This window comes from Lepisosteus platostomus, chromosome 7 (genome assembly GCF_059453375.1).
Source record: "Lepisosteus platostomus isolate fLepPlt1 chromosome 7, fLepPlt1.hap1, whole genome shotgun sequence".
Lineage (NCBI taxonomy): Eukaryota > Metazoa > Chordata > Actinopteri > Semionotiformes > Lepisosteidae > Lepisosteus > Lepisosteus platostomus.
In genome coordinates, this window is record NC_142617.1 from 52,289,560 (window position 1) to 52,314,220 (window position 24,661).

Here is a 24,661-nt window from a genome sequence, read left to right on the forward strand (position 1 = left end):
ATCAATGCTGACTTTGTAGTCTACTTTTGCATATTAAAAGGATATGCTTTTTTGGTATACTTGAGTTTATTTTTTGGCCTACACTTCATAACTTTTCAGACATTTGTGATTAACAGAGAATAAAACCAGGTAACAATAAATAAATAAATATTGTACTAACAGAACAATATTCACAGTAGTTATTGCATTCTGAATTGGGATGGATATTTGGTTTGTCCATTCTGTTCCTTTTAACGATTATTATTCTTCCTTGTAGACTCTTACAGATGGAGCACATTGACCCGAAACATAAAACTGTTCTGGAAAAACTGGGGAACCCTATTTCAGAGCAGAAGGCATCGTGGGCCACCTGCACAGGAATCCTTCTGGACTGGGCCAGACACTGGGACCAAAGCCTTCAGAAGGCCATCCTGCTATCCCGACTGCCTGAGGATGGCAAGTTTTTGCAGTCTTGTTGGGTTTTTTAGTTTTGTTCGTTTCAGAATCAAAATGATACAAATTGGCCTGTGCTATCTACCAGTCTATACTGACTTATCCCACCACCTTCATACATGCATATTTCTGCAGCTGGCTTTTGCTTTATTTATTGCTTAAGAGAGTATCTCCAAGAATTACAACATTTACTGAAAGCTGCTTTCATTTATAAGACACTAATTGCTTTTAGTCTTGCCTTCTGCAAGGGAGGTTGGATATGTTTAAAGCTGACAGCTATACAAAGGCCAAGTAAAGGTTTGGTACAAAGGATTAAATATTGACATATGTACTCTTTCATAACACTGTTACACTGCAGTTTTTACCATTTTTTGAGCTGAGCTGGTCATGGGCCTTCCTCCATCAGCCACAGTAATGGAGCATTTCGGTCATAAGATCCAATCCATTTTTCCACATGGTAAATAAAATAATGGACTCATCTGCGGAACGGCCTGCACATTGTAACAACAGAATATGAGATACTGAACTGGAAGACAGGAAACAGGTGCCATAGAAACAAAGTAGCTTGTAATTAAATTGTACATACTCCTGTTAATGCAGCAGCAGACCTTATAACATCTAAGATGTCCATGTAATTGCTCATTTAATTTCAGGGTGTTGTATAATAATAGTTTTAAAAACTAAGCATTGCATTAAACATCCACTGTAACACCTGAAGAGAACATCAGTATCAGTAGCTCGGTAGCAAGGGACATAATTACTAATTATTAACTGAAGTACTTATAGTACTTATATCTTGTCCAGGAGTGATTGACTGATTGTATTATGAAGGTTTCACGCTAAAGTAGGTTGAATGAAACAACTGTGCCTAAAAATGTAAGTTGCACTTCTTAAATAAGGGACTGGGTTTGACATGGAGCCACATATCTCAATTTACTGCTCTCTTTTCCTTTATTGTCAGACCATCCTGTACAAGACCTTAACTATCTTTATAAGATTTCTCATTATTTTTATTTTGAGTGAAAAAGATAAGAGCTGCTAAGAGCAATACTTTTTATTTGTTCATTTCTTGAGTGAATACATACAGTAAATAGCAAGTAACTTGAACAGCTTTGTAGTCTAGTACACAATAAAAATATTTGTTTGTGTTGTGAGGACTTATTATAGCAATAGGAAAATCTAGATCATTCCTATAGCTGCTGCAGTTGTCAATATCCTAGTCTAATCTTTTTGATCGGACTGTATTTGTGCAATGGGCTGTGTAACAAATCCCTTTTTGATAACTTTTGTAGATTGTGTGATTTCAGTTAATGTTCTGTTTATTGTAAAAAAGTAGGCACAGATTTAGCTGGATTAGTTATCTCTTCTGCAAAACCGAAAACACCATACAGAGCAGAATGCTCTATACAGTACATACAGTGCCTTGCGAAAGTATTCGGCCCCCTTGAACTTTTCAACCTTTTGCCACATTTCAGGCTTCAAACATAAAGATATAAATTTTTTATTTTATGTGAAGAATCACCAACAAGTGGGACACAATTGTGAAGTGGAACGAAATCTATTGGATTTTTGAAACTTTTTTAACTAATAAAAAAATGAAAAGTGGGGCGTGCAAAATTATTCGGCCCCTTTACTTTCAGTGCAGCAAACTCACTCCAGAAGTTCAGCGAGGATCTCTGAATGATCCAATGTTGTCCTAAATGACTGATGGTGATAAATAGAATCCACCTGTGTGTAATCAAGTCTCTGTATAAATGCACCTGCTCTGTGATAGTCTCAAGGTTCTGTTGAAAGCGCAGAGAGCATCATGAAGACCAAGGAACACACCAGGCAGGTCCGTAATACTGTTGTGGAGAAGTTTAAAGCCGGATTTGGATACAAAAAGATTTCCCAAGCTTCAAACATCCCAAGGAGCACTGTGCAAGCGATCATCTTGAAATGGAAGGAGTATCAGACCACTGCAAATCTACCAAGACCTGGCCGTCCCTCTAAACTTTCAGCTCAGACAAGGAGAAGACTGATCAGAGATGCAGCCAAGAGGCCCATGATCACTCTGGATGAACTGCAGAGAACTACAGCTGAGGTGGGAGAGTCTGTCCATAGGACAACAATCAGTCTTACACTGCACAAATCTGGCCTTTATGGAAGAGTGGCAAGAAGAAAGCCATTTCTCAAAGATATCCATAAAAAGTCTCGTCTAAAGTGTGCCACAAGCCACCTGGGAGACACCCCAAACATGTGGAAGAAGGTGCTCTGGTCAGATGAAACCAAAATCGAACTTTTTGGCCACAATGCAAAACGATATGTTTGGCGTAAAAGCAACACAGCTCATCACCCTCAACACACCATCCCCACTGTCAAACATGGTGGTGGCAGCATCATGGTTTGGGCCTGCTTTTCTTCAGCAGGGACAGGGAAGATGGTTAAAATTGAGGGGAAGATGGATGCAGCCAAATACAGGACCATTCTGGATGAAAACCTGTTGGAGTCTGCAAAAGACCTGAAACTGGGACGGAGATTTATCTTCCAACAAGACAATGATCCCAAACATACAGCAAAATCTACAAAGGAATGGTTCACAAATAAACGTATCCAGGTGTTTGAATGGCCAAGTCAAAGTCCAGACCTGAATCCAATCGAGAATCTGTGGAAAGAGCTGAAAACTGCTGTTCACAAACGCTCTCCATCCAACCTCACTGAGCTCGAGCTGTTTTGCAAGGAAGAATGGGCAAGAATTTCAGTCTCTCGATGTGCAAAACTGATAGAGACATACCCCAAGCGACTTGCAGCTGTAATCGCAGCAAAAGGTGGCTCTACAAAGTATTAACGCAAGGGGGCCGAATAATTTTGCACGCCCCACTTTTCATTTTTTTATTAGTTAAAAAAGTTTCAAAAATCCAATAGATTTCGTTCCACTTCACAATTGTGTCCCACTTGTTGGTGATTCTTCACATAAAATAAAAAATTTATATCTTTATGTTTGAAGCCTGAAATGTGGCAAAAGGTTGAAAAGTTCAAGGGGGCCGAATACTTTCGCAAGGCACTGTAGCTGTATACTCTAGTCTGTGTCTCACCTTTTAAAACAAATGCATTATTATTTTCAATCTTTTTTCACAATGCAAAAAAAAAGTTATTTTTAGTTTTGCTCTCATTGAAAATGCAGGTATGCTTTTAAAAGTAATCTGAAATTAGAGAAAAATAGTATTTCATCAATACATCTTGGCTTATTGCTAGAAAATGGTTTTGTGGTTTTGACACCATTCTCTATACTTGAGAATGCCGCAGCTTCATAATTACAGAAAATCAGGAAGAAAACCAACATTGAAAATAGTAATTTATTTTCCCCCTACCTAGCTTTAGATTCCTGTGACTCTGCTGTGCTGTGGAGGTACCTTACCTCCCTCCATGACTGGCCAAGGATCTCCCAGTGGATTCAGAGCCTCCACTTTGTGAATGGAAAGCCTTCCCAGCCCACGCAGTGGCCAGTCCTCACAGCAGACACTGTCGATCGCTCCACTCTGTGCAGCAGCTACATGAAGAACGAAATACTGGACCTGCTGGCAAGGTCTAAAAATGATACATTTATCTCTCTGTCTGGTGTGGAAGACAAAGCATTTCACATACTGTTTGTAGCTGTCGGTAAATAGGACAGTTTTAATGAGACAGTTGTATCAATATTCTTGTAAACACAGGTAGTGCACATTTTATTAACATTTTTGATAAAACATGTGGCTCTTATTTGCAGTTTGTAGAAACAATGATTTGTTCTTTAATCGGGGTGTATCTTGGTGTGGCTCAGTGCAATCTGTCTTTATATTTGTGGCTTGTCTTTGTTGTTGCTAGGGGAGGGGTGTTCATTCAGTCTGAGTTATCAGACTTTGAGCAGGTGCTCTGGAGGCTCAGCCAGGCAGGGGGTGTCATGCAGCAGAGCCCCCCAGTGCCACAATACCAATCTCTGGGTGGCCCAGACTTCCACACCCGATTCGTGCTCTACTGCCTGGAGAACGGCCTCAAATACCTGCTCTATGTCTATCTGGAGCATTATGAGTAAGTGCCTGGAAAGCATTACATATGACTAGACTATCTTAACTATTCGCTTGCAGTAGTAATCTGAAGAAATAAAATTCTGCATCTAAGCCTCCCATTGTATTTAAATGTTTACACTGGTCTTGCCTAGGCTAGAATTTTACAGTACTTTTCACTTCCCCTTCAAAAATAAAAGATCACCTTGTTGTTTTGCTTTATTGTTTATCAGAGTAGCCTATATTCCAGGTTTCCCTTAAAACATCAAGGGCATTTAAAGGTTTTTGCAGGGCCTTGGCAATAGTAAGTGAAGAGCAACTAAATATACAACAGTGCCCCCTGGTGATCCGATAGCATGAATTTTTTAAATCCTGCTGTTCAGAAGCATAAGATCATTATCATTTACCAATTCTGTCTTCTCGCATTAAGAGATTCCAGAAAGATTTTGTAAGCCTGTTCTCTTTAAATAGAATAACGGCTTTTCTTTGTGACCTTTTAAGTTTGTTATACCCCGTTGTGAAAATGTCTTCTACAGCTTAAATCCAAGAAACTGTGCTGTCCTGGCTGACAAGAGCTTATATGAAATTCATCCATGGTTCGAAATGCTTGTGAAGATGCAAGAAATTCCTAGAAACCCAACAGGTACATCTCAGAATGAGACTGAGAAATATTCTTTTATTACTCTGGTATTATTGTAAGTTTTAGTTGAACAGAAATACATCACATTTATTAACAGTAACTTTTTATTAATTTATGTTTTCACATACTCAGTAAGCTTACACACTCTCCTTAGATTATATATTTGTTCTTCCATGTGTTTGTGTTTTTTTGACACCAGCGGCCAAAAATTAAGCACTTTGTTGGCTTTGTTCGTAGATCCTAGTGTCATTTTCCAGTCCAGCCTGACCAACGCTCAGATCCTGATTCCCAGCAGTCAGGCCAGTGTAAGCAGCATGTTATTGGAGGGCCACAGCCTGCTGGCACTCTCCACCATCATGTTTGCACCTGGGGGGTTTGACCAGGTGAGAACAGTCCCTTCACTTCTCTCACTCTCATGTTTCATCACGGTTCTGCTTCTTCATGCAGAAATATAGGCATCAAGCTGCTATGAAAATCCAAGTAGATGTAGAAATGGATGTTTATGAACCACTTGTATCAAACTATTTGTACAAAACTGCGTTCATTTAATAGCACATCTTAGAAACAATATACAGTAGATGACCCATACATACTGTATATAAACAATATAGATGACCTAAAGGAGGTCATAGGTGGAATTCTCAATATTCGTGATTTAATAAAAAAGGAATTATCATGACCTGAGTCTTTTTAACTTCTGTAAATCTGTAAATTGAGCAGTTTGAAGTAAGGATTTTCTCCTCCCCAGGTTGTCAGTCAGACAGGGGAGGGAGACGATTCCCTGTGGAAAGTGGACCTCCAGCTGCTGAAAATGGCCCTGAGCCCTTATCCTAAGCTCAAGTCTGCGCTGTTTCCTCAGACCAGTTCCCGGGGGGCCCCCCCTTCTGACATCTCCATCTACCACCTCTTACAGGTAGAGGCCTCGGAGGCAGTCTGCATGTTGTGACTCGAGTGGACGTGCAGTGAGGCTCTTTTGTAAGCTGCATGCCTGAGCTAATACAGCTATCTTAGGAAAAAGGAAATTAAAATGAAAGATTTTCTCCTTTCTTAAACTTTCTATGGCTGTCTTTACTTTTCATGCATTGGAACAGACTGTTCAAATTGCACCTCCCTCCAGAAACCCAAACCTAGATTGACATATCTTAACATGGCCTATTCAAAATGAATAATGCTAATTGTTATTCTTAACTAGTTTAATTAATGATGCCGATTAAGAAATAGACAAAGTGCAGCAGGAATTGTATCAGAATAGAACAAATAAGGAGTAAAGCTGGCTTTTAAGTTGGTTTAATATTAAAACTGTATCATATCAAGGCATAGTTAAAACAGAGTCTATTTTCTTTTTTCACAATTTGACTTGTGAGTTACTTTTGGCAACCTTAAGGATCTGTAATTCGGTTGAAAGGACCCCCTTGTTTAATCTTGCTCTTTCTCTCACAGTCTTTGCACCCTTTAGATCCTTCAAGGCTGTTTGGATGGCAGTCGGCCAACACGCTGGCCACTGTTGGTACGTGTTGCACACTTCTTCACTGCTCCACCTCTGTTGTCTGCCACTTTCTGAGTCCATCCTAGCAATGTTGTCCTTTCCGTTGTGTAACAGACGCATCAGCTGAGCTGCCTCACTTCTCCAGCCCCCACATTGTTAACAAGTATGCTGTGATCGAAAGCTTGGATTTCCTGTACTACCTGCGTCACGGTCGCCCGTCATTTGCCTTTGGGACTTTTCTTGTACAGCAGTCGTCAAATACCACTTTTTTCAGGGAACAGTAAGTATATTGCAGGACCTGGAGAAACTATGCAAACTAGCATTACAAGCACACTGGATATCAAGCTTAATAACTTTGAAATGCTACAGATCAATTTTGCCACTTAGGTCTATTCATCTTGCCTGCCAAAGGCTGCTGGTAAATACAAAGTGAAAATGTTCTTCAGTCAATAAAGTGCCAAAGACATCTATAGCTTCTAGGATCTGGCCTTTTATGTTATCATTAGAGGACCAATTCAACTCATTGCTTCATGTCTGATAAGAAGAATTAAAATGATCAAATCACAGAGAATAGTGATTAATGTTTTTATTTTTCAGGATCATTCTTGCAGTTGACCAGGCCTATATTCTGGGACTGCTGCACTTTGATGTCCCGTCTGTCACAGCTGCTTGTGTTGGATTTTGTGAATTATTGGGTGTCAGTAGCCTGAAGCTTCGGGTTGATTTCAAAATCCTAAATCTGATCTTGAAGCATTGGACTGGGAGCTCAGAAGAAAGCAAAAATGCGTCGCTGAGAGAGTTCTTGGGTAACTATTTTAAATTATGACTGCTTTGTTAGATGTTTTAATTAGAAGGATATACAGGCATTATCAAAGTATAATTGTCTCCTTGCCGGACACAATTGTAAATAGTATGATGAAAAGACAAAAAAAAAAACAAAGTGGGTTAAGAATAAACTCATTATGCAGGACTGGTTTGTGTATTATGGTATGCTTGTAGTATAGAAAATAATTTTGCTGCTAAATTATACTAATTACCTTGCTCGTTTAAAACAGCATTTTATGTCTAGCATAGCTTCCTGAGAAATTCCTGTTTGTTGTATATATGCTTATGGCCCACAATTATTGTTAAAATTATAATGTTACTCTGTCATTTCCCCTGTTTTAAGTTGAAAAAGGAAGTTTGCTTGTGGAGTCTGAGAGGCAAGCAGCTGGAGAGTTACTGATGCATTTGGAAGACGCTGTGAAGGGCAGTATTGACAGAAAAGGCATCAGTAGGTGAGGAGGAAGTGGCGTGTATACTGAACATGTTCTAAAGTACACCTGGGCAAACTCCGTCTCACAGAGACCAGTTCAAATAGGTGTACTGTATGCTCTTCAATCCGTAGAAGTTTAACAACAATATCGAACTTGCAGTGAAAGAAGCATTTGGCTGTGTTTCTTTTTCCATTTGTCTCCATTAGACCACGAACTTGTGCCATAAGGTGTTAATCTCAGTAAAAAATTTCAATTTTAACATAACAATTGTGAAGAATGAACAGCTAACTTAAATTTAACAATGTTAAATCAAGAATGATGCCATAGCATGTACTTTCATCAGCAAAGTGTTAAAGAAATATTGAAGGTGGCTGTGAACAGCAGCATAGGATCCCCTAAGCCCCTGGGCCCACATAGATCGATCATTTCTTTATTTATATTTTACCTCATGCCAGCAGCCTTATCACCTGCAACTCACACCTGGCAATCCACTGAATGTCAGCAGGTGTGATCCTGGCCAGTACCTGGATAGGAGACCTCCTGGGAAAGCTAAGGTTGCTGCTGGAAGTGGTGTTAGTGGGGCCAGTAGGAGGGTCTCACCCTGTGGTCTGTGTAGGTCCTGATGCCCCAGTATACTGATGGGGACACTATACTGTCAGAAGGCACTGTTCTTCAGATGAAACATAAAACCAAGGTCCTGACTCTCTGGGGTCATTAGAAATCCCAGGGCATTTCTTGAAAAGTGTAGGGGTGTTACCCTGGCATCCTGGCCAAATTTTCCATTGGCTTTTGCCAATCATAGCCTCCTTCCCATTCCATGGTAACAACAGCTCTATTAGCATGGCTCCATCATTAATCAAATCATGTCCCAGGGAACAGAATATGATCATTTCATTGAGGGAAATCACTCCCATGTTAAAGCACAGCTGTGTCGTGCCTTCCCTGCAGATCCTCTTTTGAAGCAGGCCAGGAGTGGTCCTTGGTGGTGCAGTTTTCTCAGCTGCACAAGCTCCCTCTTACCTCTGTGTACCTGCAGGCCTGCGCCACAGACAACCAGTGGCTGCATTTCCTCATCTTCTCTCAATTGCACAGCTACCCTCCAGAGCAGGTGAGCAGCCACCAGGAATTAAAAACAAATAAAGTGGCAAGATTCCCTTTTCACATAGTACTTTTAGTTTCTTACCTGTTAAAACAGCTATTGATGGATATCTGTAATAAATATTACTAATAGGCCGTTTTTTAATAGAACACATATGTATTGTTTAAAGCATTTTTTTTGGGTGCAGTCAACATACCCTGAATCGTGAGGAAGAAGTGACTGTGCTAAAGTTGTTAAAATCAGGGTGGCCATACTTCCATTATGTAATTCCATGTAATGACCTTTTCTGTCTAATTTCTTTTGTGGTCCCCCATAACAGAAATAGCTTTTAATCACTCTTCTGACTGTATTTTTCTAATCGGTACTGCAAGAGAGCAGTCTTAGCTTTAATAGGTAGGCAAAAGGCTCTGCCCAAAGCACGTTGTCATTGCTCCAGTCTTCACTAGCCATTCTGGTAGTTTTAATTCTACTCCAGCTTTATAACCCTTCTAAGGTTCCTTAAGTAGAGTGCATTTGAGAATTATTATGTCTTTTATGTTAAGACCTAAATTGCAGAAATATGTTAAAGTATAATTTATATCTTCAGAAAATCATTCCTTGACTTTGTGTTCTTTAATCAACTTTATCTTCCTAAAACAGAAGTCCGTCTGTGTCATCTGCAGTTTTTAATTAGTATTTGTTTATGTGGCATGGGCCATGTGGCTCTAATTAAATTTCTTTCAAAATGGAAAATTAGTGACCTTTCAGGGTTTTTTTTTCCATTTTTGTCCAGTTTCATTATTTTTACAGCAGGCTTGAAGACCCTAGTACTTCACTGTAAAAGATAAGATTATTGAATTTGGAAGGGACAAAACTACTGTGACTTCTATTCATAACTAGGTATAACATAAGTAATAAAAAATCCTTATATGTGGTTCCCTCACCATTTAATCTTTTGGACAATTAGTAAGTCCGTTCCACTATGTTGTTTTGATATTTCTCCATCCCAGTTGTGATTTTGGTGCCTTCTGACAGGTGCGGGCTTTGACAGCACAGTTCAGCCCAGAACTGCGGGCTCACCTCTCCCTGGCCTTTGAGAATCTGCAGCTGGTATCCCAGAGGGAGGACAACAGAGACCAGACCCCCACCGAACAGGCCATTCTAAAAAGTGAGGCACAGCCTCCCAGGGAGCTCTTCCAGGTGCTGTTACAGAGCCAGGACAAGCCCAGTGCATGGCGATACCTACTGTCTGAAGCAATGCACCAGCACTGTCCTGTTCTCACTGTCATTGCAGCCTGCATTGAGGTAGGTCAGCAAAGACACTAAAAGCTACTACTTTGAACAGGGTCCTTAAAGAGAGACCTTCGTGACCAGGTATATAGATGCATGCAAATATATTTGTATGTTTGTGTGTAGTATACTGGAAATGAGAACAACCCTTTGCATTTTTATATATTAAAGCAAATGCTGTATATAAGACCACTGTTATTTCAATTAAATTATAGTTTAATTAAAAAGCTATTTTTTTTACTGAACAAATTAAACAAACCAGTAACTGACTGGCAGTGCTGAAGAAATAGATATTCTCTGCCATTGCTTGGAGACAATATTCTGAAATTGTATGTGTTTTTCCTACGGCAGGATGTCAGTTTACTCCAGTGCCTCTGCGTTTGGGTTTTAACCTCTGTGGATGATGACATCATTGCAGAAGCCACAGGTCACATAAACGAGTGTCTAAAGCAGCATGAGTGGAACCTCCATGACCTGTCAATCATATGGAAGACTCTCTTGAAAAGACAAAATGCAAAACCCCTTTTAAGAGGCTTTCAGTTGTTTCAGAAGGTACCATTATATTCCTTATGTACTGTATCTAAAGCCAGACAAGTCACAGGACACCTACTGTATATTCACTCCTGGTACTGTAGGGTCACAGGGTTTTCTGGTTTTCATTTGATCTTGGACTCTGATTGGCTTTTATTTGAATAAATTGTTCTCTGAAACCTGGTGGTCACTGACAAAGGGCAATAAATTCAATTGATATTGCTTAATGTTTTATGTTGATTGCTTTCCTGAGATAATTCTGCTGTTATTGTGTAGAACCCTATTTAATTAATTCCAGCCTGTTTTGTCTCCTCCACTCCTTGTGTACCCATTGGCTTTCAGGGAATTAATGGGTAGAGCAATATCTTATGTGTGAATGCAGGGTGCTAATTCTCATAAAAATGGTTAAATTATAAGTTAAAGATTAAAATTGTTACCCATGAAGTACTATGACATTTGATATAAGTAGGAAAATAGTCTTTACCTTTCCAAGATGAGTGGGTAAAGTACAGTTTTTATCTCTTTTCCAGGACTGTCCTCTGATCTACATGTTGCAGATGTATGAATTCTGCTGGGAGTACAAGAATTATGATGAAGCAAAGAACAGACTGCTTGACTTCCAGAAATGTCTGATGAATGTACGCTTTTGATTTGATATTTTCTTCCTGCAAATTGTCAGTCTTCATTAGCCATCAAATTCGCTTTCCACTACTTCCTTCTAATAGCATGGAAAGGATTGTGGCAGCAGACTGTAATCACCCCCAAATCTAGAAAAATCCAACTTTACAAAAAGGATAACAAGACTGTTATGTTTTTTACATTCTACTTAGTATTGAGTGAATTGTATGTTTTTAGCTTCCTTAATTAAGGGCACTTACATCAGTACATCTGTTCTTATAAGCCATGCTTATTGTAGATGTTTCTGCGGTTATGGCTCATTTAAATGTCAACTGAAGCAACTGCAAATATTTAACCATTGCAGATCTCTGCAGAACTTACCACTCCCCTGCAAGCAGAGTTCTATAATGTGTCTTCTGCATTTCTAGCCCCCATAGGAAACAAGAGAAGTTTTTTTTCCCCCCACAATATTTCATGTTATATCCTAAATTGATTATAGTGTTAAATTATTATTTCTTTCCTCTTACTGTTATTAGTCCAGCCATGGCTCAGGGAACGTGTGCTTACTGCAGTGATCTTGTTTTTACAGCTGAAGACCAGCACTGCCACGACTTCTCCTGTCATCCCAGTGCAGTGGGCTGAATCGCAGGCCTCCTCTCTCCTTCACATCATGATTCTGCAGTGTGCCACACAGTATGAGCTGAGGAAGTTACTGCAGCTGCTGGCGGGCATGGAGAGATTTCTCAGGTCAAATGGTAAGAGGCCTGAAGCAGAAGGGTCCGTAGTCTGTGAACTTCTTGGAAAATACTTAGCCATTGCTTACTGAACTGTTCCCTTATGCGACAGGGTCATTTGTTTCTTTTTTTTTACAGTTTGTCTCTTATAGTCTTATAGCTTTGTGTTGGAAAGGAAGCGTGAAGATGCAGAATCTTGTTCAAGACCAAATACATTGTGTAAAAAAAAAAAGAAGAAGAAAAAAACAGTTATTTTTTTAAGGATTCTGGACAGGCTAATAATTATTTACATTTTTGTTTGTTTTTTCACATTGAAGAGAACATTTGTTTTCCAGTTTCTTTTGCTTTTTATTGGATCCATGTTTTTGAACTCAATTTTCCTGTGCATTATGATAATAATATACTGTATGTGCATTATTATTGATTCAGTAATTGGCCTCTGTAAACTTATTGGTTTGATGATATTGTGTGTTCTGTTACTTCTGTAGGCCCAGACTTTAAGAAGCTTAGCCTCCTCAGTCAGATCCTACAGGACACCCCTGTGTCCATCAGCCACTCACTCCTGGAAGCGTATTCTGGGGAAACTCTGCAGAGGGAGTGTTTGCAGATCATGGAGGAACTGCAGCGAGAAGGCCTTTTCTCCTCAGCAAGGCAGGTGGCTCAGTTAGCTGACCTGCCTACAGGCAGACTGGCAATTTGTGAAGTGAGTCATTCTTCAATTATTAAGTGTTTACAAACAGAATCATTTCATGTTCAGTAGGATTTGGTTTGCTGCTTTTGCTTCCATTGTGATAACTTTAGGATCTTCTTGTATATTTTCACAGGTATTGCAGGACCTACAGAATTTGAAAACCAAGAGACAGTGGGAGAGGAAAGAAATGAGAATCGCTTTCTGGAAGAAGTGCCATGACCGATTCAAGAGCAATGCCATTAGCAACAAGGAGGTCTCCGAGTTCTTTCTGTTCCAGGCTGAAGCCACTGTGCCTCTGCAGGAAGGTGCAGCTGAGGCTGAATTGCATTGTATCCAGGAGACGTGCCTCCTGCTGACCATGGCAGGACACTGGCTCTGCAGGGAAGATCCCTCACCTGTCCCTCAGTTGGAAGAGATGGAGAAGAGGATTTGGATGTGCCGGATCCGCCAGCAAGCTGTGTTGACTGCTATGGAGAAGGAAAGCATGTTTTTTCTTCCAGTTTTGAATGCAAGTGATAATCCATTTGAAGACCTAATCAAGGAATTCTCCTTTTCCAAACTGGCAGCCCTAAACAGACCTGAGTATTTACAGCTAGACGGTCTCCCCTCTGATGAAAGCTGCAAGACTAGTTTAGAGAGCACTGAGCTAGAAGCTCTGAGTGCTCTAGTTGGCCAGCTGCTGGATGAGGGTAATATAAATGAAGCCAGTCGCATCTGCCGCTACTTTAATTTCTACCACAGAGACGTGGTGCTGGTTCTGCACTGTAGGAGTCTGGCATCGGGCGAAGTGAGCGCATCTGATCTGCAGCCTGGGGTTCAGACCATTCTTACAGCTGGGATATCCATGGGTTCAGAAGGCCCCTCAAAGAGACCATCCTTTCCCAGCAGTAAGTATAACGCTTGAAGGAAAAATGTAGTACATGGACTAAACTGTTTGTCTACATGTTGAGCTCAGTTGCCTCAATTACATTTTCCACATGAAAGACCTGGGATTACTGTATAAACATTCTGATTTGATTTCATCCACTGTTGCTCAAAAATGTGTCGCAACAGTGAGATACATTTTTAATTCAGTCAAGTTTTGGAAATATCACTGTGAACAATTAATAATAGAGATTTTATCAAATCTACGTTTTTCTTTGGAAAAAACTTCATATGCATGAGATTTTTTTTAATTTTAGGATTTTGCATAACCTTTTAAAAAAACGAAGGGCTTAAATTATGTAGCATAACTGTGCTTTGTATTTCATTTTCATAGTTTGCCACTGAGTAGTTTCCTTCAGAGGTATTTTGAGAATGTGACTCATGCGATTCCAGAAGTGGACAGATTGTGAAGATGAAGAAAAGTGACTAATCCAGCTCTTATGCTCAGGGATAAGCATGTGTGGGTTTAGTCAATTGGAGTGTAGACTGAGACTCATGGTTAAGCCCAGGATTTGAAGTGTTCATATTCACACAGCTGGCAGTCTGGGGAGCCAGTCCTCCTTTGTGGGGGACCCACCACCAGAAGACCAGGTTGTGATCGATCTGAAAGTACTGGCTGATGAGTGTTACCATGGGAAGAACTACTGCAAACAGGTCCTCAGCCTGTATGAGCTCTCCAAGGTACCACTTCCATCCACAGTATTGTTTGGCTGTGAGCTGATGTTGTCATGGTCTAACATGTACTTGCAAAACATATGCACACATACTGTATGCATGTATTAATTCAAATTGACATAATTTGAGGTACAGTAATGTACAGGCCAGTTCCACTAAACTTTTGACTGAGACATGTGAGGCACTGTACATCAGAAGCTGTGTGTTTAATTTCTTCTTCCTTTTCTAAGAGATGTTTGGTTTATAGCAATATGGATATGCAGTTTTGTTAACAAAAGCTTAAATAGTACAGTATGATGTGGTAACATGGTGTGCAATACTGTCTAGGAGCTGAAGTGTCCCTACAGTGAGATCTCTGCTGAGGAGTCAGAAGTTGTACTGTGTAAGGTGCTGTTGTCACAGCAGCCAGATCGCTACAAGAAAGCCAAGGCCTTCATCACTGTCCAGAGGATGCAGGCCGAGACTGTTGCAGAGCTCGTGTCCAGGGAAGTGGTACAGGGCTTACTAGCAGATACACAGGAGAGTGAACCAGGTGAGACAGTCTGATTTTGGTTACATGCCTGGGCCCCTGAAACTGCCTTTAAATCCACTTCAGGGTTTGTTACTAACATTATGTATTTTTTTATCTCCAAAAGGCATTTTGACATTCTTTTTTGCAGCTGATCACATCTGGTAAAAAATCTGTTTACAAGACTCATTTTTAAGACCTGATTAATAATATTTTAAATCTGATATCTTAAGACGCCAGTCGAGGTACTGTACAGAAAATGATTAAAATAAATAGTTAAGTAATCAGCACCTCAATTTAATAGTTGTAATATATGATCTATTAATGAGGAACAGCTGTGGTTGATTAGCAATTGATTTTTAAAGGGAAAGGTTAAATACAGTAAACTGACATTTAGTTTTATAATAAAAGCTAGAAGCCCTGTGATATTGTGATGACATTTGTATTGCAGTTAGCTTATAGTCTGATCCTAACAAGGTAGTGCAGCAATTATAAAAATAATTGGTTGATGTTTTGTGCTTATAGTTGGAAAGCAGATTTACAATCCCAGTGATGGCAAGGAGGCATTCCTGCAGCTAGCAAAGCTCTGTGGGGACCCGAATATTGTGGGAACCAAGCTGCTGGATAAAATCTCCTCCGTTCCCCCTGGGGAGCTTGGCTGCAGTAAGATATGGTTGCCTTTTAAAAAAATGACTGCATGAGGAAAAAAAAATCTTAGTCTTATCTTTTGGAAATGAGTTAGGGTCACAAAACATTTAACTCACTGCTAGTAAAAAAAACTGCGATCCAATGATCCAATCATTAACCTCTTGATATTTGAAAGTTATGTTTCCTTGAATACCCTCTTTTATGTTGTTAAGTTCATAGCTGCTGTGTGTGTTTTAAGTGTACTGGAATCATTTCCTCTGTTAATTCTGTTGTATGTTTAGGCTGTTTAGATGCACGAGCAAACTCAAATATCAGGATATCATGTATCACCCTTTGCTAATATTGTTTTATTAAAGGCTTTGAGTGGTACCGGTGTGCCGTCAATAAAATACATTTGTGCTCACTGTGTTCATATACAGTAGATGGTATACAAAAGGGATTCACCTATGCTGTAATATCCTTTTCTGAGTATTTCCCAGAGTAATTGTTTTGCTTCAGTTTTAAGAAGTTATATAAAATCATGAACCACTTCACAGTCCAACCGTTAATCTTTATTTTTACATGCCATTCTTTTCTTCAGTTGTTGAGCTCCTGATCCTGGCTCATGACTGCTTCAGCCTCACCTGCCACATGGAGGGCATCGTGAGGGTGCTCCAGGCTGCCCGGCACCTCAGCCACACACACCTGGCCCACAGCGAGAGATACAGCCTTCTGGTGAGTGAGACCCCTGTTCTCACACACATGCGCAGCAAAGCAGAGGGGTACAGACTGTAGTTTGGTTTATGGGCCCAGTGAGACCCTGATCCAGACCTTCAGCAGGGGGTGTTGGTAGATCCTAAGGATTCAGTCTAAAAAACATGGCTTAACACCCACCTTTTGTGCCTTATGAAGTGATAAAAAAAAATGGCATAAACACGTCTTCTCAGAATGGCTCATATCAAAATGAGCAAATTTATCTCTAATAAAAACAGACAGCAGGATATTTTTTGTCCTGTGGCATAATACTACAACACCTTTTCTTTATTCAACTTTTAAGTTACAATGTATTATTGTAAGAATTAAGTTATTGTTTAAAACAATATTAATTCCTAATGTTTCTCTTCATTTAAAATCACTAAGGTGATTGTTTTTTTTATTTTAGTTCAACACATTCTGAGTCCCTGTATACAGTATATTAAACTATACTTTTATTCCACTCATTGATGATATTTATTTAGTGAGAACATTAATGTGTTTTTCCCTCTTGTACTCTTTAGGTTCGCCTGCTCACTGGTGTTGGCAGATACAACGACATGACTTATGTCTTCGACCTGCTTAACCAGAACCATCGTTTTGAAATGCTCCTCAGGAAAAAAGTGCAGTCGGTTAGGAAAAAATCTTTATTTCTTTTATTTCTGTAAAAAGAAGAAACTGTCAGATAACCAGCTGAAATGTTATATTGCACCGTATAAGTTGACTATAGTGTTATGTTCAAGACCGATGTGTAAACCTTTCTTGAAACCTTGTTCAGAATGCACTGAGGGGGATTTTAAACTGTTTAAATAACTAACAATGACTTGTTGCACTTCTGCCCTAAGAATTCCACACTAAAGACGGCTTTGTTGGACTACATCAAGCGCTGTCACCCTTGCGACAGTGAAAAGCACAACATGGTGGCGCTGTGTTTCAGCATGTGTCGGGAGATCGGGGAGAACCACGAGGGTGCTGCCCGCACCCAGCTCAAGCTGATCGAGTCCCAGCCCTGGGGTAAGAGGGGAGAGACACTGAGAAAGGGATGCTAGAGGACGAGGAAACATTTCTAGAATGGGGTTGTTAGGAGATTCAGATGGCACTGCAGGAAAAGACTGGATACCTCTTAACTAGTACATCAGTAAATCACTACAGATGCAGCACCCTCAGAACACACTGCTAAGATTGCATGCCTATGGACACATAACTGCATACCTTTTTATCTGTGTAAAGTCAGAAGCATCAGTTCATTTCTGTTAACAGGAAATACATTTATTTTTAACACAGCAGTGACGCCAGAGCTGAAGAATTCTTTGAAGAAAGTGTTAACACTTTTAAAGGATGCTGCAGAAAGTTTCTCTAAGGTATTGTTTTTGACAGATATTAAAACTTAAAAACATTTTTTTTTCTTTGAGCGGAAGTGATTTCCATGCCTTTTTATCCTTTTTAATAAAAAGCTTCTTCTTACAAGCTCAAATTTCAGTATAGATCACACATGTTTGACATACTGTACTGTATTATTTCAACAGTGGTCAGGTACAATATGTACAGTATGTTTAAATTGACTGCTGCAGAGCTGGAAACTACATTACAATGTTCATTAATTATTAATGATGGAGAAACAAAGATAAAACAGAAACCTGAGGACCATGAAGTTCGGAGTTCATATTATGACATGAATGTTTTATTAAAGTGGAGCACTTTTGAGTTTGGGTCACCAGTGCCCCCTGCCCTAATTGCTGGAAGGTGTGCCATCCCAACAGGACTCCTGTGTGCGTCAAGGCATGCGTTGCGTGAAGCTGGCCAAGCTCGTTGCCCTGCAGCTTCATTTCCTTAATCACGGTCAGGAGCACCGAGTCATCAACTTGCCCAAGACGGACCTGCTGGATGCCATCATTTCCCTGCCACGCTTCTACCAGGTACTGCTTTAAGAACAGCCTGAGCCTGTGAGGTATAGAAATCTTTCAATTAAAAAATGACCTTGCACTGAAGATGGAGAGTGAAGATGCTACAGGTTGATCCCTGCTACCACAGTTTTTTAAATGCAATTGGAGCAGTACAGCTGGACTATTTGACAGTGTAGTAACTTACCCTTGTAAAGGTAAATTGTAGATGTATTTTACATCATATGGCACAACTCTCCTAGCACCTGAGGCAGATCATTCTGCTAGGGCAATGAATGATTATACTATTAGACTTGCAACACGTTTCTAATACGTTGCGTGGTTTTATCTTCACAAATTCATCTTTCTTAATATTACATAAAAATTAACATTTACTGTATATCTACAAGCTACACTTTCACTAATAAAATGTACACTGCGCAAATAAATCATGAAAGACAAATTGTAGATCATAACTATAAGGAAAGAGTTTACAGGAAAGGCAATTTGAATCACAGCATTTCCAAAACATATTATATGCCTAAATACACGTGACGCCAAAAGTGTGTGTATCTTAACATTGAACTTTTCTTCTTAAGTCTTTTGTTGTAGCAGAAGCATATGATTTCATTCCTGACTGGGCTGAAGTCCTCTATCAGAAAGTCATTGTCAAAGGGGATTTTGCCTACCTAGAGGAATTCAAGCAACAGAGACTTCTGCAAGCCAGCCTGTTTGAAGAAATATCCAAAAAGTATGTACAACTGCTATTTACAGATAAAAGGTTTCCTCTGCTGTAGAGGTATTTTATGTTTAAATGAGGCCGGCTGAAGAATATTAACACATTTAAAAACTTTAAAAAAAAAGTGATATTTTGAAGCCTGATTGGAAAAAACATTTCTAAAAGGATGTCAGGATGGAAGAACAACAAGTGGCTTTAGTAGAATTAGTTACTGTAAGTAATTACAGCTGATAAATCTAAGTTCATCTTCTCTGCCCCAGAGTTCTTGCTATTTCTGACCTTTGTATTCATTCTAGAAATTCATTGTCTTGGTTACTTCAGTGTTACTTGATATATGCGTTTCTTTTTATCTTTAAAAATTGCACCACCTTGTGTATTAATCTCTGCAGAAACTGTTTTTAAACTGGGACAGTAAGGTGCCTCCACACTGGACTAAACTATAAAATCATATTGAAGAGCTGATTTTGCAATGAGAGTATTTACCTCAGCAGCAAGAGAACTGAGTGATATTGCTTCTGTTTTGTTAAATTAGAAACCTGCCCTTTTTTGGGACATTCAAATGGACTTGATGGACTGAATTGCCTCCTCTTGTTTGTAACCTTTCTTAAATTCTTAAATTGTTTGTTGTACAACTGGAAGAAGACTGATTCATCTCAAGCAAGAAAGGCTGACATGCTTCAGCATCGAATATAAGCCCCAACTAATCCTAGGACTGTGGTATTTTTTACGTTGAGATATAAAAATTAACAAAGCATTTGTCAAGTGTTTCGGCTGTGGAGCCACTATGCCTTCCCCTAAATCTTTTTCTAGATCTCTTCATCGTTCCTTCTCTTCCTCCCTGGGCTACTTGCCCCCCTCTCTTAACCAGCATTCCGTCTCTTCACAGCGATCTGGTCCAAGACCAGGCTTTCTAATCAGCCCCTATTCCTTTACAGATGTCGTCCTTGTAATATACTTACACCCGAAGAAGGCTCCACAGGCGAAACGTTGTGTTTTCTTCCTTCTCTTTTCAGCATGGAATAAACCTATTACTTGTTCTTTATGCAATATTGTACAGTAATGCAGAAGTGATCATATCTAATTGTCAGATATTGTTTATATAAAATTCAAACAACCATGTCATGAGTTGAAATTGTAAGGCACTTTACAATGTTTTATAAGAGCGCATTAGCAAATTAAAGGTCATTCCATCCAGAAAGCTATATATTAATAAGAGCACAGTTAGAAATTAGTGAGATATTCTGCTATATAAATACTGTTTAATTTTTTCCAGATTCAAGCACAGCAAACCACCTGCCAACGCGAATCAGAATTTAAAGAAGTTGCTGAAGTACTGCGAAGACGTGTATATGTGTTACAAGCTTGCGTATGAACATGGGTTTTTTGATATTGCTAACATGCTTTTGCAAGATACAAAAACTAGCTGTTATCTTAATGACCGACTTGCAAGCTGAATAAAAAGAGAATATGAGGTAACATCCATTCACTGGAAAAAAGTCATCTCATCAAATGTATATAAGGAATCCAAAAGTTAAATCTTTAAGAATAAATGCATCTAAACAACATTTCAGTCTGCATTTTCTTTGTCCATATGCAAATCTGTGCTTTTGTGAATTTACAAATATATATTTTATATTTTAAAACGTGCTGTTGCAATTTAATTAATTGTCTCATTGCTAACAACCTCTTTGAACCCCTTCAGTCTGGTTTCAGATAATGACACAGTACAGAAACTGCCTTTGTTAAAGTTATTTACGATCTTCTTGTGGCTGTTGATTCCAGTTCTCTATCCTTATTCTCCTTGATCTCTGTGCTGTGTTTGACACTCTTGATCATTATATCTTTCTCACTCATATTGAGACTGTGTTTGGGGTTTCTGATATTGCTTTTAAATAGTTCAACTCGTTCCTTACTGATCTCGAACACTTTGTCTCTCTTTCAGTTCAGGGGGTTTCAGTTCTAATGTTGGGCTCATTACATCTGGTGTGTCTGGTGTTCCTCATGGCTCAATACTGGGCACCTTGTATTCAGCATTATACAGTACGTTCCCACTTGGTCAGCTATTAAGATCACATGGCTTTTATGCAAATTATTCTCAAATCTACATCTATACTAAACCTGACACTGAAGAAGCTGTTTCTGCACTTCCTAATTGCATCTCTAATTGCATAAAATCCTGGATGACTCAAAATGTCCTTCATCTTAACTGCGACAAGACTGAAGTCATGCTTCTTTACCTCCCATTACTATCTAAAGCCAATGCAGCAACCGTTTCTGTGGATGGCACTGTTCTTGAATTTCAAACCAAATTGAAGAATTTGGGGGTCATATTTTTTCAGGCTTGATGTTTGACCCACATGTGCAAAATATTGTAAAAACATCATACTTTATCTCAGAATATTTGCCAGACCATGTCCTTTGTAGTCTCTGCCTGTAGCAGAAAAACTGGTCAACACATTTGTCTTTTCTAGAATTGATTACTGCAATCCCCTACTTGTTGAGATACGGTATCTAAATCCACTAAACAAAACTATACTAAACAAACTACAGTATGTCCAGAATTCGGCAACCAGGATCCTGGTCAGATCAAGTGCAAGTGATCACATTACTCCCATCTTGGAGTCCTTGAACTGACTTACAATTGGGTTTTGTATCGACTTCAAAATTCTCATGCTCACCTATAAGTCTCTACATGGCTTGGCACCTCAGTACTTACCTGTCTTAGTCTACTCTTTATTCCCCACCTCACATCCTTTGTTTGTCTGATTCTGGTCTCCTGTTTGTCCCCCAAGCTCTGGGGTAGTGGGAAGGGCTCTGCAGTTGTGCCTTTGAGCAAAGTACTTCAGTCGGACTGGTCCAGTTAATACAGTATACCAATTGTATATGCTAGGCTTCAGGTTGAATAATGAATAAGCTCACAGGTTCTGTAAGAGTGCATATTGTTGGTACAATCATCATCACATCCAAATACATTTACACATCTCAGTTTAAAAAAATTATTTGCTATTTTGTTTTATGCAACAACAAAAGCAAGCCGGTTTCTGTACTATTTTTGGACTGTAGTTTTCCCAAACTGTACCCATTTTCGCAAAAGGACGTTTGTCAGACATGCTTCTTTTCTCTGAATGAAATAATCTAATATATTGGTTAAGGTTTCGGTGAAGGGTTAGGGATGAAGCTGCATTTAGGATTTGGGTTTTGGTTTTTTTTTTTTGGTAAGGGGACTAAGACTGGGGCCAAGTTGTGTTCATGAGCTATGGCTCAGGGTGTGATTAAATATAGAATTAGAACTAGTGTTCAGGCTGTAGCTAAAGCAGGGCTTGCTTTATGATAAAGGGCGGAGCTACTCCAGAGGTTAGACAATTTGGGGGTTAGATTCGTTTTAATGTTAGGGTTCAGGCTGGGATTAGGCTTTTAAGGCAGTGTCAGTCAAAAATAAAAGAAAAGGTTAGAACAAATTTATCTCCTGACCAACCTTCCAACATTCCGTAATGTCAAATTAGAAAGACTGCTGTGCCAAAAGAAAAGTATTTTTAACAAAAAGCGCTGAAGTCCTACGAGGGAGGTGCAGCTCCACAGCTGACTATAGTATATCCTCCTGCGATCTCAGCTGCAGCTCTGCTTTTCTCTTTATTCTATTAATCACGCCCAGCCCCGTCCCGCAGCAGGGTCTAGCCTTTTTCTGCAGTTAGTCGATATACTGTACACTAAGTATCCAGTATTGAAGGTAGGACGTAGCCTTGTACCTCTGCACAACTCCATACGGTACGAACGGAGAGCGCGTCATTAGTTGTGTCTGCTCTTTTCACAGAGAATGCTGTTTAAGGTACTGTATAAAGCCCTGTCTTAAAGCTGAGTTACAGTTTGTGCGATTTCTTTTGAATGCACGTTACGTTTATGGCTAAATTCAAGTAGCTAACATGATTATTTTCGTGATGAAAGTGAAGTTCTTGTCTCACGTCCAGGTGAAACAGTTGCAGACCCAGAAGGCGGTGACGTTACACAGCTGCCTCTAAACTAATGAAGAGAGTGGTTTTGAGGATTGAGGAAGTATTAGCTGTAGCTAAATACTGCTCGCCGACAGTCCACACTTTTTTTTTTTGCAAACTCATTTAGAGGCACGCCTAGACAAATGTCGGATTATTATAGAACCGAATGAAAGATGTAAGCTTCTGACTTTTCTGTCTTACCTAATTAAGGCCATCCCACGTCACGTTTGCTTTGAAAACTATGAGGTAAGTCAGTTGTGGAAGCTGTAATGGTTTCTGTGTCACTGCGACAGGCAGAAGACAGAGAAAACAAGGAGTGCCTGATTTTTTCCCCCCAGAAAAGAGATCCTGGATTGTTTTGAGCTTTGAAGTTGTTGCTGAAACGGCAGGTTCAGAAAGACCCGTGAATTATCCGTCGTGTTACAGCGAGCACTTCTAGCAGGTTGTGACTTTTAGTGATACAGTGTAATTCTCAGTCCGACGAGCAAGTTGTGCGTGCTTGTCGTTGCAGTACATGTTTATTTCTTTCTTGATTCTTGTCACGTTTTTTTTAAATCATTATTTAAAAGGAATGTCGGCATATGAAGTGGTTCCCGTTATTAAAAATATCTATTTGCTCCGACAAAACATATTTTGTCATATTCTGAAGTGTATTCATATAAGATCTGATCTGTTTCAGTTTACAATATTTACGCTGTTTTTAATACCTTTCCGTAAATACTGGTAATTGAAGTGGTTTGTTTCATTGACTGGGTATATCTCTTGGCTATCCAGACCTGAGACAGCACGGCTTTGCTAGAACTGTCTTATTGTGTGTTTTCGATGTGCTGGAAGGAAATGTAAAGAGAAACACGTGCATTCCACTTCTGGAGATTTAGTAGCTAGATTGAAATCCAGGCCTTTGAGTACTGAGGTACTGATATTGTCAGTTCATTGTACTGCATATACTTTATATGCCACTGAAACAGCAAAAGAAACAATGTAATACGAGTCGTGTATTCTAGTCCTATCCAATTCGCCAGTGTCACATTTGATTAAATGTTCTGTTTAGCCCGGCTGATCTAAAATCACGAAATTATGTCATTTCTGGAAAGCAAAAGAGTGAGTACTTTCACCCTGTCTTGTTTTGCAAGAGGAGACTGCAGCCTGTCAGGTTATCTGAAGGTAATACAGATTACACCATTTAAAAAAGAAAGTTCCTTAGATTGCCAAAGGCTTATTGGCTGGTTTCAAAAATTGTAACTTTGTGCCGATCAGTTTTCAATGATGGTCATAATGATGAAGGCTTTGTAGTATTTCGGTTACCAATGAATAGAATACAACCACTGCTAGTAGTGAATATATTATTATTGACAATAATGAAGAACAACCCCCAGCTACTGTCTGCCTGACAAAGTAAAGTATTTCTTGTTTGTCAGCTTGCAACCAAAGGCGTTATCCAGTCCAGGGAGGAGTGAGTAATGTCTGTCTGTTACTTGCTTTACAAGGCTGGTAGAAATGACTTGTTTTTCTGTTAAAGCTTGTTGCTCACTGAAGCCGAGCATTGTAACTGCGAGCCAGCTGCAAAGGGCCTCTGTAAGCCCACTCTGAAACTCCAGGCACCTGACAGAGGCTCACAATGGAGACAAGCTGTCAGGAGAAACTGTCCCCGTGGCTCCCTTTACTGTAACTGTTATGGATGAACATCTAAGTATTGGATTCTTGAAAGAATCATGGGTGGCCCAACGTATACCTGACTCTTCTTTCCTCTTAGTGTGAGACAGAACTTGATTGACACACCCTCACATC

At 39.5% G+C, this 24,661-nt stretch overlaps 2 protein-coding genes across 5 annotated transcripts in view; both read left to right on the plus strand.

The window, feature by feature from the left end:
- spg11 (SPG11 vesicle trafficking associated, spatacsin) overlaps nt 1–20,449 on the plus strand; it is a 29,773-nt gene extending 9,324 nt beyond the window's left edge. The window contains exons 14-40 of the mRNA XM_088641157.1: nt 257–435; nt 3,787–3,997; nt 4,276–4,479; nt 4,991–5,097; nt 5,332–5,477; nt 5,843–6,007; nt 6,535–6,601; nt 6,695–6,860; nt 7,178–7,386; nt 7,749–7,857; nt 8,785–8,944; nt 9,950–10,219; nt 10,556–10,756; nt 11,266–11,373; nt 11,943–12,108; nt 12,576–12,790; nt 12,912–13,665; nt 14,238–14,383; nt 14,705–14,909; nt 15,411–15,548; nt 16,114–16,247; nt 16,790–16,897; nt 17,111–17,279; nt 17,550–17,626; nt 18,026–18,181; nt 18,745–18,896; nt 20,158–20,449. Of these exons, the coding sequence (XP_088497283.1) occupies nt 257–435; nt 3,787–3,997; nt 4,276–4,479; nt 4,991–5,097; nt 5,332–5,477; nt 5,843–6,007; nt 6,535–6,601; nt 6,695–6,860; nt 7,178–7,386; nt 7,749–7,857; nt 8,785–8,944; nt 9,950–10,219; nt 10,556–10,756; nt 11,266–11,373; nt 11,943–12,108; nt 12,576–12,790; nt 12,912–13,665; nt 14,238–14,383; nt 14,705–14,909; nt 15,411–15,548; nt 16,114–16,247; nt 16,790–16,897; nt 17,111–17,279; nt 17,550–17,626; nt 18,026–18,181; nt 18,745–18,896; nt 20,158–20,338 (4,903 nt within the window). The 3' untranslated portion in view covers nt 20,339–20,449. The remainder of the gene's footprint in view (nt 1–256; nt 436–3,786; nt 3,998–4,275; nt 4,480–4,990; nt 5,098–5,331; nt 5,478–5,842; nt 6,008–6,534; nt 6,602–6,694; nt 6,861–7,177; nt 7,387–7,748; nt 7,858–8,784; nt 8,945–9,949; nt 10,220–10,555; nt 10,757–11,265; nt 11,374–11,942; nt 12,109–12,575; nt 12,791–12,911; nt 13,666–14,237; nt 14,384–14,704; nt 14,910–15,410; nt 15,549–16,113; nt 16,248–16,789; nt 16,898–17,110; nt 17,280–17,549; nt 17,627–18,025; nt 18,182–18,744; nt 18,897–20,157) is intronic.
- A 2,126-nt stretch (nt 20,450–22,575) lies between these two features.
- Nucleotides 22,576–24,661, plus strand: part of lrrk1 (leucine-rich repeat kinase 1) — a 49,533-nt gene continuing 47,447 nt past the window's right edge. The window contains exon 1 of one of the 4 annotated variants that reach the window (XM_088641162.1): nt 22,576–22,710. The gene's annotated coding sequence lies outside the window, so the exon portion shown is untranslated. Of the gene's footprint in view, nt 22,711–22,913; nt 23,120–23,159; nt 23,316–24,661 lie in introns of those variants that run through there. The other 3 variants (XM_088641160.1, XM_088641163.1, XM_088641161.1) reach the window with 3 other exon arrangements.